Source organism: Theropithecus gelada, chromosome 18, assembly GCF_003255815.1.
Source record: "Theropithecus gelada isolate Dixy chromosome 18, Tgel_1.0, whole genome shotgun sequence".
In the NCBI taxonomy this organism is placed as follows: Eukaryota; Metazoa; Chordata; class Mammalia; order Primates; family Cercopithecidae; genus Theropithecus; species Theropithecus gelada.
The window spans coordinates 44,827,876-44,843,298 of record NC_037686.1 but is presented as its reverse complement, the minus strand read 5'-3'; the positions used below and the strand labels follow the sequence as shown (position 1 = coordinate 44,843,298).

Below are 15,423 nucleotides of genomic sequence, written 5' to 3'. Positions count from 1 at the left end.
ATACACGATGAACTGGAGCATGTTGAGGGTCTCAAAAGAGGATAAGAGTAAACTGACAAGGCAGAGGACTCAACATGAAAGAGCTCCCAATGGCCAAAGCTGGGACAACATGAGCAACAGAATAATAACAGTATTGGTTATAACACACAGAATAAAACAAGGATCCATGTGTCCAAACTGATAGAAATAAGTAATTGAATAAGTAAATACACTAGGGAGAAGTGACAACTCTTCCTTGTAGAATTCTATTAATAATGGCAGAAAGAATGAGAAAAATAGAAAATCACTAATAAATCAGTGATATATGCTGCAGGCAAGATCCATCAATGGATTCCAAAATTTGTAGGAAAATTTGTAAGCAGAAACAGGATATTGGCATAGTCTTAAAGTATCTCCCCAAAATATATAGTCATTACAAACAGAAAAATAACAAATTTACAGTAAAAAACCTTGGCATACCTCACCTTAGCAAAATGGTCATGGTAAACCTCACCAGTAATACATATCAATATCATGTATTTCCTGGTATGATGCACTGAGAAGGGCTCACCTCTTCCCAATCCTTGTCAATAATGTATAACCTCAATCTAATCATGAGAAAACACCAGCCAAATCCAAACTGGGGGATATTCCACAAAATAACTGACTAGTAGTCTTTAGAAGTGTTGAGGTCACGAAAGACAAGAAAGACTTAGGAGATGTGACAAGGAAATTTAATACGGGATCCTGGGTTGGGTCCCAGAAAAGGATAGGCATTAATGTTAAAACTGTAAAATCTGAATGAGATTGTTATTAAAGTTAACAGTAATGTACCAATGTTAATTCCTTAATTTTGATAAATGTTACATGATCATGTAAGATATTAGCAAAAGGGAGAACTGGGTGAAGTATATATGAAAATTCTTTTTTTTTTTTTTTTTTTTTTTGAGACAGAGTTTTGCTTTTGTCACGCAGACTGGAGTGCAATGGCGCAATATCAGCTAACTGCAACCTCTGCCTCCTGGGTTCAAGCAATTCTCCTGCCTCAGCCTCCCGAGTAGCTGGAATTACAGTCGTGCACCACCACACTCGGCTAATTTTTGTATTTTTAGTAGAGAAGGGGTTTCACCACGTTGGTCAGGCTGATCTCAAACTCCTGACCTCAGGTGATCCGCCCACCTCGGCCTCCCAAAGTGCTGGGATTACAGGCGTGAGCCACCGCGCCCAACCGGAAATTCTTTAAAACATCTCTGTAAGTCTAAAATTATCTTAATGGAGGAATGGAGGGAGAGAAAGCAAGTTGCAGGTACACTTGACAGAAATTCAAGATCTACACCTACAAAGAAGAATATAAAGTAAAAAGTATGTTATTCTTTGTTATTCTTTTTTTTTGAGATCCTTCAGTCTGACTCCCCAGAAGTAACCATCATTTGTTTCTTGTGCATTATTGAAAAATGTAATGCATATTTACAAGCATACATGTACGTATAACCTATATGCTATAAAGTATTTTTCTTACTGGTTTACATATCATGGATATCTTTTCATATAAACCAATATAGACTGACTTCATTTAAAAAATAGCTGTAGAATACTGCACTGGATGAATTTACACTTTAATAAGTCCCTATTGATGAATATTTTGCTTATTTCCATTTCTGGTTCTTAAACAAGGCTGAAGAATATGCACACCTGTGTGGAACTGCATATCTAGCTGACTTTCACGTTTCTAAAGTCAAATCACTCAAACATATTTTGCCTCCTTAAAATATTATTTCAAAGTATAAAATTTATTTTCCTACATTCATCTTTGTGCCATAATGCTAGCCTTGCTGATCTTTATCTGCTAGTACGCACACCCAACAAATAGCTCTCTTTTTCCCCCAGTGCTCAAAGCACTACTTTTTTTTCAAAGGCTTCATCAGGATACAATTCATATACCATATACTTCACCAATCTAAAGTATGATTGAACGGTTTTTGGTATATTCACAGAGTTGTGCAAACATCACCACAGCCTACTTTTAAAACATTTCATCACCTCCCAAAATAAACTCTGTGCCCATTAGTACTCACACCCCATTCTGCTTCACACTCCAGCCCTAAGGCATCTACTATCTACCTCTATAAGATTTGACTATTCTGGACATCCCACATACATGGGATCAAACAATAAGTGGCCTTGTTACTGGCTTCTTTCACTTAACATAATGTTTTCAAGGTTTATCCATGATGAAGAATGTATTAGCATTTAATTCCTTTTTATTGTATGATGCACTGAGAAGGGTTAGTAGTATCTCACGTGGTATCTCACGTGTTATAGATACACCACATTTTTTTATTCATTTGTCTGCTGATGGACATGTCAGTTGTTTCCATTTTTGGCTATTGCAAATAATGGTTCTATGAACATTCACACTTTCAGGTGGACATATGTTTTCAATTCATTTGTGTGTAAACCCAGAAATGAAATTTCTCCACCATATGACAACTCTGTGTTTAATTACTGATGAATTAAAATGGCTGCACCATTTAACATTCCCATGATCAGTACATGAGGGTTCTAATTTCTCTACATCTTCACCAACACTTGTTATTATCTGCGTTTTTATTCTGGCTATCAAAATAGATGTGTGAAGTGGTATCTCATGGTTTTGATCTGCATTTCCTTAATAGCCAATGATGTTCAGTATCTTTTGATGTACTAATTGACCACTTTTTATACCTTCTTTGGAAAAACGTCTATTAAGACTTTTCCCATTTAAAAAATGCAGTAAAAATTTTATTGCTAACTTGCATCACAGTCCAACAGGGTGCTCAGTTGGCCTTCCGTGAGAGGATCCAGGTATCCAGGAAATGTTTTCCTGTGGGACCTTGGAATCTCCCACTGGATCTCCTGCAACCAGCTAGCAAATGATGAGAAAAGAGAAGTGTGGAAGACACACACAAACCACCCCCACCAAAAAAAAAAAAAAAAATTGCCCGGTGTGGTGGCTCATGCTGTAATCCCAGTACTTTGGGGGTTTAAGGTGGGTGGATCACCTGAGGTCAGGAGTACGAGACCAGCCTGGCCAACATGATGAGACCCCCCATCTCTACTAAAAATACAAGTAGTGGGGCGTGGTGATGCATGCCTATAGTCCCAGCTACTCAGGAGGCTGAGGCAGGAGAATTGCTTGAACCCGGGAGGCAGAGGCTGCAGTGAGTTGAGATCGTACCACTGTGCTCTAGCCTGGGCGACAGAGTGAAAACTCTGTCTCAAAGGAAAAAAAAAAAAAAATGTAGAAGACAGCATTTCTACCTACATTCCGCTGACTAGAGTTAGTCATATGCCCCCCTCCTAGACTCAAGGGAGCTGGAAAATGTTGCTTTGCTGTGTAATCAGGGAGAGGAAATGGGTTTTGTAGAGCATCCAGCCAGTCTCTGCCCCACCTAAAGTCTAGTGGGTTGCCCGGCACATGCCTGGCATTCAGGAAAAGTAGCTGGTTGACAGGAAGCCTGTCAACATGACCTCCATTTCTCTGTTCTTGGTGGTCATTCTGGTTTGGCTTATTTCTGGGGCTCCTGGACATACCAAGCCCTGACAATTCCAAGGTCAGGAAGCACCCTGGGAAGAGGGAGTCCATCTTTGGGGTTCAGGTACACCCTGTGATGTCGAGTAACTACCCAGATGTTCCCAGACAGATTAGAAAATCCTCCTGATGTTGCTGCTCACCTGTAGTTAGTGATTGCTGGCTGTTGTGATCCCTACCTCTTCATCTAATATCACACCACTCTTCCTCCTGCAGGAAGCTCTTTTTGCACTAAAGAGCTCAGAGACAGTTCCACCTTCTGAACTAACGCCTGTGGTCCCAGACTACCTCTCCCACACATGGGCAGCAATAGCTAACCTTATCAAACACTTGCTTCATGCCAAGGATCCTACCTTTACTCATTCATTTAATCCTCACAAGAACCCCAGGTGTTCAGTCCTCGTTATTATCTGTCTTCTTGGTTCTGGCCATCATAGTACAGACAATGTAATTGAGGCCCAGTGAGGCAAAACGACATACTTAAGGCCACACAGGTCACAAGCCACAGAACCAGTTCACAAAATATAATATTTGCCCATTTTAAAATTCCACTATTTATCTTTTTATTATTGATCTCCTTATATATTATAGATACTAGTCCCTTATCAGATGGATTATTGGCAAATATCCTCTCCCGTTCTGTGGACTGTCTTTTTGCTTTCTTAATTGCATCCTGTGAAACACAAAGTTTTAAATTTTGATGAAGTCTAATTTATCTATTTTTCTTTTGTCACTTGAGTTTTTGGTGTCATCTAAGAAGTCTTTGCCTAACCCAAAGTCATGAAAGTTTAATCGTATTTTCTTCTAAAAGCTGTATAATGTTAGCTCTAACATTTAGGTCTATGGTCCATTTTGAGTTAATTCTTGTGTATAGAATGAGTGAGGGGTGATGAATAATTATTGAACTATTATATACCAGACACTGTGCTGGATACAAACAACTCGGTGACAATGATGCACGATCATTTTTCACTTTCATGCCCTTGTTGAAGAAGCATAACACTTGTAATGTTTTCCTGCCTGAATCCCTCCTTCGAAAAATATTAACCAGCTCAAACTTCAACTCCTTTCACTGAAGACTGCCACAGTACCTCCCCTTCTTCCTAAAAGTTGTTCTCTCTCACTCTTCTGACATCCCGCAAGTTTGGTTATATAGCTTTTATAAAATTGGTTATACGTTGAATTGTATTTTAGTTGTGTATTTGTTTTAACTATCCTGCAAGTAGGTACTATGCCTTCTTCATTTTACCTCTTACACCATGGTAAAGTAATGTAAAACAGAAGTTTTAATAATATTCTGATTGCTGTTATCATCACTAGAATAAATGCATGAAAAGTTGACCTCCAAAAGCAATTGTCAAAAGTGACAACATGTAAAAGGAGCTGTTTTAAGGGTAACAAATTTCAGCATTTCAAACTTCTTGGATATGGCAGCATACCTAAGATAACTGTTCCTATGTTATATAAATGTTAAATTACCTATGCCAGCCTTTAAATCTTCCACAAAAATCTTTAAGGGACATTTCCATCAAGAACTAATTCTACTCTCTGTCTTCATGAGTTCAGTTGTATTAATTTTTAGCTCTCACAAATAAGTAAGAACGTGTGATGTTTGTCTGTCTGTGCCTGGCTTGTTTCACTTAACAAGAAGGATGGTTACCAGAGGCTGGGAAGGGTAGTTGGGGCAGGGAGGGGATGATTAATGAGTAAAAAAATATAGTTGGATAGAATGAATAAGATCTAGTATTTGATAATAGCTAGATTACAGCTAACAGTAATTTATTGCACATTTTGAAATAACTAAAAGAGCATAACTGGATTGTTTGTAACACAAAGAAAGGATAAATGGATACCCCATTCATCCTGATATTATTACTCATTGTACGTGGGTATCAAAATATCTCATGTATCCCATAAATATATACATCTACTATGTACCCATAAAAATTTTAAAAAGAATACTCTAATACCAATATATACAAATACTATGTATGTATATCTTTGTATTATTTATGTGCATGTGTGTGTACAGAGGGGCATTTTAACAACAGCTCAGTAAAGGCACAAGCATTATACAAAACAAACGACTGAAGATAGTCTTCAATATTAGTTATCCATCAACTATTGAATCAAATGAATTTGAGATTTAAGTTAAAGAGTAAACACCAACACAGAATCTTAATAATAGAACAACCTAAAAAGGATGGAGTGGAAAATAGAAAAATCTCTGAATTTAAATTTTGTCATATGAAAATCAGATCAGAATATCCTACAATACATTTCTGAAGAAACTAAATGTCTGAAAGCAGATTTAAAAGTTTGTAAACAAGGTCTAAAAGATATTAATAAAAGCTATGAAGTCAAAAGGTCAGCCAATGATATATTCCAGAGTTAACAGTATCTTAAAATTCCATATAGAATGATAATAATAAGCGATCATGACTTGATGAAAATAAATTTCAAATGGATGGCATTTGCTCTTTAGAAAGTTACAATTTAGAAGCAAACTATCTGTAGGGCATGGTGGCTCATGCCTGTAATCCTAGCACCTTGGGAGGACAAGGCAGGACAATCACTTGAGGCCAGGAGTTCAAAACCAGACTGGCCAATATAGTGAGAACCCATCTCTACAATTTTGGAGTTAGATGGTAGAGTCAGTCCTACAGAAATATTCAAAGTTATTTGACGACCACAGGGCAATATAATTTGGTTCCTTATGGTTGCAACTAGAATAAAAGTTAAATTGTTAGGAACTAGGGAAACAAAGCTTATATGGTACAGTAACAATATTCATCATTGGTTATAGTTTAAATATTCATATGGTTATAGTTTAAAAGGCAATCATAACTCATTTGTTATCTTTGTTTCATTTTCTATATTCAGGTTCCATATTTGGTTATATATGACCAAACTTCTCTGAAAGTTCAGTTCATTTTTATTAAAAAAAAAATCTGTTGAAAGATTCTCCTTTAACAGTTCTCTCCTGTCCCCTTTAGTCACTGAATTAAATTTTATGTAATCCTGATAATACAAACACCAAAGCAAAGCCAAGTCAATGGAACTTTACTTGCTTTCTTAAAGGCCCTTATTGCCCCTGTAGAGGTTTTCTCTCTCCCCACAGGTTTGAGTATAATTTTTGTTTTATTTCCCCTTAAACAGCCAGGGCAGTTTCCTCATTATCTGGAACTCAGTTGAAGGTTTCAGGTTTCCCCAGAGATGTTCAGACCAACATAGTTGCACTAAAGTACTAATACTAATGTTTTTGGAACTTGCAATTTGCTTTCTATGTTGTTACTCAACTGACTTGTGAATTATACAGTATAATGAGGATAAACATTTTCTTAATAAACTTAGAACTCTCTAGGTAGACTGAAAGTACTCTATGTACTACAGTGAGAAGAAAAACATGTCCTTATTTTTAGGTACTTATTCAAATTCTTTGCTAATATAGTTCACTCAGTCTTGGTGTAGAAAGTACACATTGCGAGACTGTCTCAAAAAAAAAAAAAAAAAAAGTACACATCTAGGAATCCACTGCTGCATTAAGACTTTCTCATTTTCCTTTTTCATCTTTTACCAACAAGTGGTTTAAAGCATTAGTCCAGGACTCAAAATTTTATGTGGTTACTGGCAAAGGTACTTAAGTAAAAATTCTGTGAAAGAAAAGGAAGGAACATGTTCATTTGCCCAGTTAATGACTAATGTAAAAGAGAAAATGATTTCAAACGTTTAAATCACTTATACAACAGTGTTTTGAGCAATGGGAATGACCAATAAGACATTGAGGTATCATGAAAGAACAGACAACAGTGCTTATTTTTAAGGTTACTGCTGTTTGTTTAATCACCGTTCAGGTCTCTATCAGGAGTGATTCACAGTCATCTCTCCTACTGAATCAGTGCTAACCATTTTCTTCAATTAACTCTGAAAAAAGGCAGCAAAATTCAAGTTCATAAACCCATTTGAAAAATGTTGTGATTTACAAAGTCTCATACACATAAATGTTAAGGAAAAAAAAAAAGGATTGTCAATGACAGATTCCAAATGGAGTTTTCCCAACATTTCTAGGAAGCAGATGCTTTAAGAATTCATTTTTACTTAGTGAAAATTTTATACAATTAGAAAATATTCAATCAGTGACTCTAAAATCTGTAAACTTCAGTAGCAGAATTCTACTAATACAGGACTGTTACAAATTCAAATTGTCCTATCATGGCATTATTACCCCCATGATTGGCAAATACCAGTAAATATGACCTATTTCCTCAAATATTAATTTTATAGATCTCTGATTAAAGAAGAATCCTACGAAGGCAACATCAGAACTTCAGAACTATACATATTCAACACATTTTTGTGGAGTAAGTAGAACAGGAATACTACATAAATCAAATAATAATTGCTTACAAATAACAAAACATTTGCAGATGACCCAAATTCAAGTTTTTGGTAAACACAATTCCCTATTGCCATCCTGGCCCTGGATGGAGCTTCTAAACAGTTATCACAGGTATGGCAAGTGTAGAATTAAGTGAGCTGTTATGCTAATTAAAAAATTAGAACATTCAACTTAACAGGAAAATCTTAAAAGACACATTTTGGAATTATAAACTTAATACCTTAAGGGGATGACAGATTGTGACATCACATACACACACACACACACACACACTCACACACACAAGAAAAAACTAGCACCAGTCAGGCTGTGGCTGCACACAGCTATCTTTGTTTATCATTGACTGATATCTGGACTGGGTGCTGTTCCCACAGTCTCATATCAGGACAAAGAAATGAAACAAAACACAGGACAAGCAAGGCAACTCTACAGCTGTCTGGTATGCATCATCACTGCAAACTCAGAATTAAAGAGTTTTCTAATAAAGTTTCTAAATACCAATCCACTATGTTGTTATCTGGAGATTTAGGGCCGTCCTTATTAGAACTTGACGAACTTCTCCCGTGGTTAATGGCAAGATAATTTTTAGCATCTTCATCTAAGCCACGTTCCAAAATATAAGAAATGTCACAGGTAGTGAAACTACTTTAAGAAAATTTATAATGCATTCTCTTTCCTATTATTATATTATGCTAACCCCTGTGCTGTTTCTATTCTATTCCATCAGCATCCTCTAAGGTCAGGTGATGTCTTAGTGCATTTTCTGTTGGTTAGAACAGAATACCTGAAACTAGGTAATTTATAAAGAAAATGAATTTGTACAGTTACGGAGGCTGGGAAGCCCATGGTCAAGGAGATACATCTGGTGAGAACCTTCTTGCTAGTGGGGACTCTCTGTGGCATCCCAAGATGAAGCAGAGTATCTATCACATGGTGAGGGGCCTAAGTATGCTAAAATGCTAGCTCAAGTCTCTCTTCCTCTTCTTATAAAGCCCCCAGTTCCCTTCCTATGCTAACCTATTCATCCATTAACCCACTAATCCATTGATCCATGAATTCATTAATCCATTTATAAGGGCTCCACCTATTCAAGGTCCCACTTCTCAATACTGCCACGCTGGGGATTAAGTTTCAACATGAGTTTTGGAGGGGACATTCAACCGTAGCAGTTGGTAATAAGCTCTTCGTCATTAAGGTGGATGGAACAAAGGCCACATGTTACTGCTGCTCTCTTCTGACCATGTCTGATAAGACTGGAGTCACATACTGATGAGAGCAGAGCCAATTAGATTCTCTTTCTCAGGAACTGAGAATGAGGACTTTAAGACAGCTAAAGGCACTGCACTCACAAGGACATGCTTATAGGTTGGAGGGAAGAAGAGGAAGGGCTGGGGTTGCTATTTTAGGTCCAAGTAAGCAAACAGATAAACCCAGATGGTAGAAAGCAGCAGCAGAATAAAGTAGAATCAAAAGGAAGCAGAGACCAGAAACAAAATGACCCTTGAAACAGGACCCAATGGCTTTTCAATTTTAGGTTCCAGATCTCTGGGAAATCCAGGTGTACTTGTTCCCCTTAAGTTCAGTGAGGAATCTTTGCGTACTTCCTATAAAATCATCCCTGCTTTTGTTTTTGTGTTATTAGCTTGAGTGGGTTTCTCAACTCAGATATAAAGGTTCTTAATTATGTACAAATTGTTGGTTTAGGGTTGATTTTCTTCAATCACTTGTTAACAATCATTTATAACTTGTTCCCTTGATTTGAGACATCACTCTTTTATTTGCATATTAGAGGTTTCTCAGGCATCAAAGATTTTCAGCACAGTAAGATTCTGAGAGGGGGTAATGTTATTATAAATTTTACAATGAAAGAATTTATTTATTTATTTATTTATGTTTTGAGATGCAGAGTCTTACTGTGTCACCCAGGCTAGAGTGCAGGGGCATGATCTCAGCTCGCTGCAACCTCTGCCTCCCGGATTCAAGTGATTCTCCTGCCTCAGCCTCCTAAGTAGCTGGGACTACAGGTGTGCACCATCACACCCGGCTAGTTTTTGCATTTTTAGTAGAGATGGGGTTTCCCCACGTTGGCCAGGCTGGTCTTGAACTCCTGACCAAGTGATCCATCTGCCTTGGCCTCCCAAAGTGCTGGGATTACAGGCATGAGCCACTGTGCCTGGCCGAAAGGAAAAGTTTTTATTGATGAAATAAGGTAACTACTTACATAATCTGGTAGAGGAACATCATTAGAACTCAGCGAACCTCTCAAGGACTGTGTGGCTTGTTCCAGAACTTTGTTGTGTTTTTTAGACAGCAAAGAAAATAAACTGGAAAAACAAACAAAAAACCAATTATATTAAAGAAAACTGTTTTCTATGTCTTCTGTGGAATTATATAGCTCCACAGCATGTCAATTATTCTAAAATATACTTGTAAATGATTCTTCCTTCATGCCTGTGTTAACAGCAAGATTAACAATACTATTTATGTAAGAAAAAATGAGTGAGGAGGATGTTTAAATCATAAGAGTTCTAAAAATTTTTTTAATGACAGTTTAAAATTATGTTTCAAACATAGGAGAATTTTTCATAAGATTACTATAGGGAAAAGAATAGTGGAGAAAACCTGAGATGTAGACTACGACTAACTCATAGTGCAATCTACTACAAGTCACTTGAGCTTGTGTATCTTCTCATCTTCTGAAAAAGTGTGTTGGACAAGATTATATCTCTACTGTCATACAGAGTCTATGGTTCTGTATTATAGCTTTATTTCTCAAAACTAATGACTTGAAATGTTTTATAAGATTTCTGCTTCTGGCCGTGATAGATTAATTGATACTGAACTAACTCCCCTGCTATCACTAACTAAAAAAAAAAAAAAAGACACAACTCTTTCCAGATGTTATACAACATGTGAAGTAAAGGATTATAATCCCTAACAAAAGGGATATAAAGATGAGCCCCATAATGGTGAGCTTCTGTCTCGAGGAACATTGCAGATTATGGTCCAGGAAGGTGGGACCCAAAGAGTACACAGCAGTGTTGTGCTGAGCTCAGACAGAGAGAGGAATTTAAGGCTGCTGTGGCAACTGCATTTTGCAAGGCAGAATACTAGAGAGGAGAGAATTTCCAGAAAGCAGGTCCAGAAATCCAAGGGTCTTCTTGAATGTTTGTATAAATGTTAAGCTGTAATGTGCAGAGCAAGACTTCACAAGGTGTGGCAGTAAACAACTATCCAGGAGCTGTAAACTAAACAGAGATTTTTGGGGACCATAACAGACTGAGGGATACTGGAGCTCTAACCAGCCAGGAGATAAAAATCATTGAACATGAACATTCAGTTGAATTCTTAGAAAGGCCATGCTTTAGTAGTCAGGCTATTTTACTTTAGAGTGCAAATTACTGTCTTCTAAGAGGCTCTTTAATATAGCAAAACAAACAATCTTCAAAGAATACAGTTGATTTACATTAAATATAAAAGCATTAAACACCCCAGTTAAACGTCAGAGATTTTCAGATTGGATAAGAATGCAAGATCCAACCATGTGCAATTTAAAAGAGACACACTTGTAAATTTAAAGATACAGGTAAATTAACAAAAGGATACAAAAAAGACATACTATAAAAACATTAATCATAAGGAAATTGGAGTGGCCATATTAATTTCAGACAAAGTAGGCTTAAGAACAATATTATTATTACTAAAGAGGGAGATTTTATAATGATGAAAGCCAGTTTACCATGAAAACATAACAATCCTAAATACATATGTGCCTAATAAAAGAACTTTAGAGATATGTAATTATATGATCCCAATATTAAATTTATTGTATCTAATAAAGAAAGAATTCTTCTTTGGGATAGATGGTGGCTTAAAAATAAAGGCAATTCTGATTCCATGTACTTTCCATAAAAATCTGAAGTATGGCCCGTAGTATTTTTTTCATGCCAAAACTTCACTATAGTATTTAGTAATCCCCTTACAAATAAAATATTTATTTAAATATCGATTTAGGAAAATCTGTAATTATTTCAGATGGTTTAAAAAGGATATCCGTTGAAGACTGGGCCACTAAGTAGTTTTTCTAGATTAAGTTTCAACTAATATCATCAAGGAAAAAAGTTCCTTAAACATTTATTGGTAATGTTAGATGTTGTACAAAACAAACATAAGAGAGGCAGTGAATATTATTTAAGTTTATACTTAAATAAGGTGGGAAGAAAAATAATTACATGAAATAATTACTGAATGAATAAGTATGAAATTATATGATACTGGTTACATGCTGAGGATATATCTGAATGATTTCTTTGAAATGAAACACTCCTGAAATGCAATACTCCAGTGAAGTTTCATGAAGGTCAGCTTAGGCCCTATACAATGTCTTGAGAAAGAAGAAAGAGTTATCTGTGCAAGAGAGAATAAAAGGCACTTCCAAATAGAAGGCAAAGCACAGAGGCAAAAGTAGGAGACAGCAAGAAAATCGGAATGGAGGTACTATACAAGAAGTAGAAAACAGGATTCAGTACATAAGGGCACATACACTTTTTTCCAATCATTTTATTTTTCTGGGTCTTCTCCATTTGAGGTTTAGTTTTGCTTTATCTTTCCTTTTTAAGGTTAACAGTAAACGCCATATTTTCAACTCACCATTATTCCCATGACCCACTGATAACTAATATTAACAGTTTATTGTGTATGATTCCAGAAACGTTATACGCATTAATCCATGTAAACAAATGCATACTGTATACATATATATCCATCTTTTTTATTCCATGAAATATATACTATGCTGTACCTTGCACTTTGTCCATCTAATAATACATTCCTTCCTTCATTCAACAAACACATGAGTGTTTACTGTTACTTGACATCAAAGGATATGGATATACCATAATTTATTTAGTCCATTATTAATCACTCACTGCAATTGTTTCCAAACGTTTATATTATAAACAGCATTGAAATGAACACCCTTGTAAATAACTTTAAGCATGCCCGAGTGAGACTATCTTTATGATAAATTGCCTGAAGCAAAACTGCTGAGTAAGAATAACTGAACATAATACTGAACTGCATTATGGGGTCCATATTTACAAGTATGTAAGTTATTTTGCAGGAGATGCAAAAAAAAAAAAAGGTAAAAAAGTTGAGATTATTTATAAGACAGGTATACATGGAAATGCATACAGAAGGAAATCAGCAATATGCTTCTAATTGGTTACAGTGTATTTTCTGGAATAAATGGAATTTCAGAAGTTTTTTGAGACCAAAAGAACTTTGGGTAGTCAATTCTTGCACAAGGTGTGGCAAGACTCAAAAACATAAACTGGCTACCCAAACAAAAAAAGAAAAGCAATAAATACGCCTGTAAGAAGTGAGCTTCTTGGTGTTAGGAAGAAGAAATGGAACAAGTGAAACACAGCAGCATACTTTGCTGAGTTGAAGAAAAAATAAGAATTCGAGAGGTGCTTCATGAGTTCAGCAAACCTGGGATGTTCATTCTCACATTCCGTGTGTGTGTGTGTGTGTGTGTCCCCTATTAGTGCACTATCAGAGAACAGCAGAGATGATCGATAGTAACTTTCATCATCAATTTAAGAAAATAATTAAACAGTCCTAGGGACCAGAGCAAAAAACACTTGAAACTGTTTCTTTTGGAGAAGAAAGGCTAGTTTGTTTGTTTATTGATTTTAAAAGAGAGTATGAACACTCTGTTTTGCTTGCTAGTAGGACACCAAACAAGGAAGTGAGCTTCAATTCAAACATGAGATATTTTGGTTGAGCATAATGGAAAATTTTACTATTAAGGACATAAAATGTTGAAATGGTATACCTCAGGAAGCTGTGGATACTGCTTCTAGCTATCTTTAAGAAATTCTCTGTAAGAACAGATCATTTGAGGTCACATTCAGCTCTCTATCAAAGAGAAACAGAGAATTCACATTTACTTTGTTACTATCATACAATTTAACAGGCATTTTACTAAAATCTTAGAGCAAGTGCTTTTGAAGTTTTATTTAAACATTTTAATTTTGGCTTTTATTTAACATTTTTAAGGCAAAATGTATATGAGACATGACTTGCAAACTGCTGAGTGAAAAGAGTAACTTTTGCTTAAAGCTTTGCATTCAAAGTACTTACCCCCTAGCTTAATGCTAATTAGAGTAAGTAATAAAGATATATGTTTGTATGTAAATGGATAAATTTGATTTTAAAAATCAGTCTTAAAAATAAAAATGATCTTTAAGTTAGCTTAGTATTTACTTAGCTGGGATCTATTTGCTAGAATACTTTTTTAAAATTTGAAAAAGACTAGTTTTTCTTTTTGTATAAGAATGTTCATTACAAACTAAGAAAATGAAAACAGTCAAAACACTAATCAAGAATAGAATGGGTAAATAAACTGTGGGATATTTATACAAGGAAATACTACATAGCAATTTAGAATTACCTAATGCTACATGTATGAATATGAATAAATCTCAAAAACAATGTTGAGTAAAAAATAGGCCAGAATCCTTAGAAAATGTGAACAAGGTGATTTTATGTTTCAAAAATGGAAAACAATATTACAAATCATTTACAGATAAAATATATTAATAACATCAAATATATATGGCAATGATAAACCCTCCATTTAGGATAGCCACTGTTCTCTGAGGAAGGAGGAAAAAGGGGGTCCAGCTCTCACATGAGTATTCGCTCTCTCTCTCTATATATATGGACACATATACAGTAGATATAAAATGTTCTTCTGGTAACACTGGATACATACACAAGAGAGTGGTATATTGCTCTATTTTTTGTGTACGCAGGAAGTATTATATAACATTTAAAAAATCTGATAAAAGAACATGCTATCCTGAAGAAAACAGAGCCCCTGCCAACGACAGCATTTCACAAAAGAAAGCAGCATGTAAACAGAATAAGTGTGGTCAGTCCAAACGGGAACACGCTGAGAAAATCACAAGCTGGTGGAAATGGCTGTAGTGTAGGGTGCACAGATGGTGGCAGGAGATGACACCAGAACGAAGACAGTTTGAAGCCAGACTGTGAAGGGCCGCTTTATGGCACATCAAAAGCCCTGGACTTTCATTCCATTCAGAGTGAGAAGCTAATGGAACATCAGTCTTACCAAATAATGAAAGAGGCATGGATCCCTGCCCCCAAGGAACTCAAGTCTACTGGGATGAGAAAAAAAAAAAAAATCTACAATACCGAAATCAGAGAATGCCATGGGTCTGAGGAGAGCACTGTGGGAGAACAGGGGGAAGATTAGGTGCATTCCACAGAGGAAATCTATCTTGACTGTGGCCTTGAAGGTTAGGGGACTTGTTATTTGGAAAAGCAAAGTGGGAGGAAGAGCAATTCAGAAGGGGGAAAGTGTTTAGAAAGGCACTGGGAGATTTCAAGGAAATACCCATAGCTTATAAGGCGAGAATAGAGAAAACTCACAGGGCTAAGAAGT

General features: G+C 36.0%; 1 protein-coding gene across 3 annotated transcripts in view; it reads right to left on the bottom strand.

Moving 5' to 3' along the window:
- DYM (dymeclin) overlaps positions 1-15,423 on the bottom strand; it is a 405,816-nt gene that overhangs the window by 112,693 nt on the left and 277,700 nt on the right. For all 3 annotated transcript variants that reach the window (XM_025365065.1, XM_025365067.1, XM_025365066.1), the window contains one exon: positions 10,171-10,273. In XM_025365065.1, the coding sequence (XP_025220850.1) occupies positions 10,171-10,273 (103 nt within the window). The remainder of the gene's footprint in view (positions 1-10,170; positions 10,274-15,423) is intronic.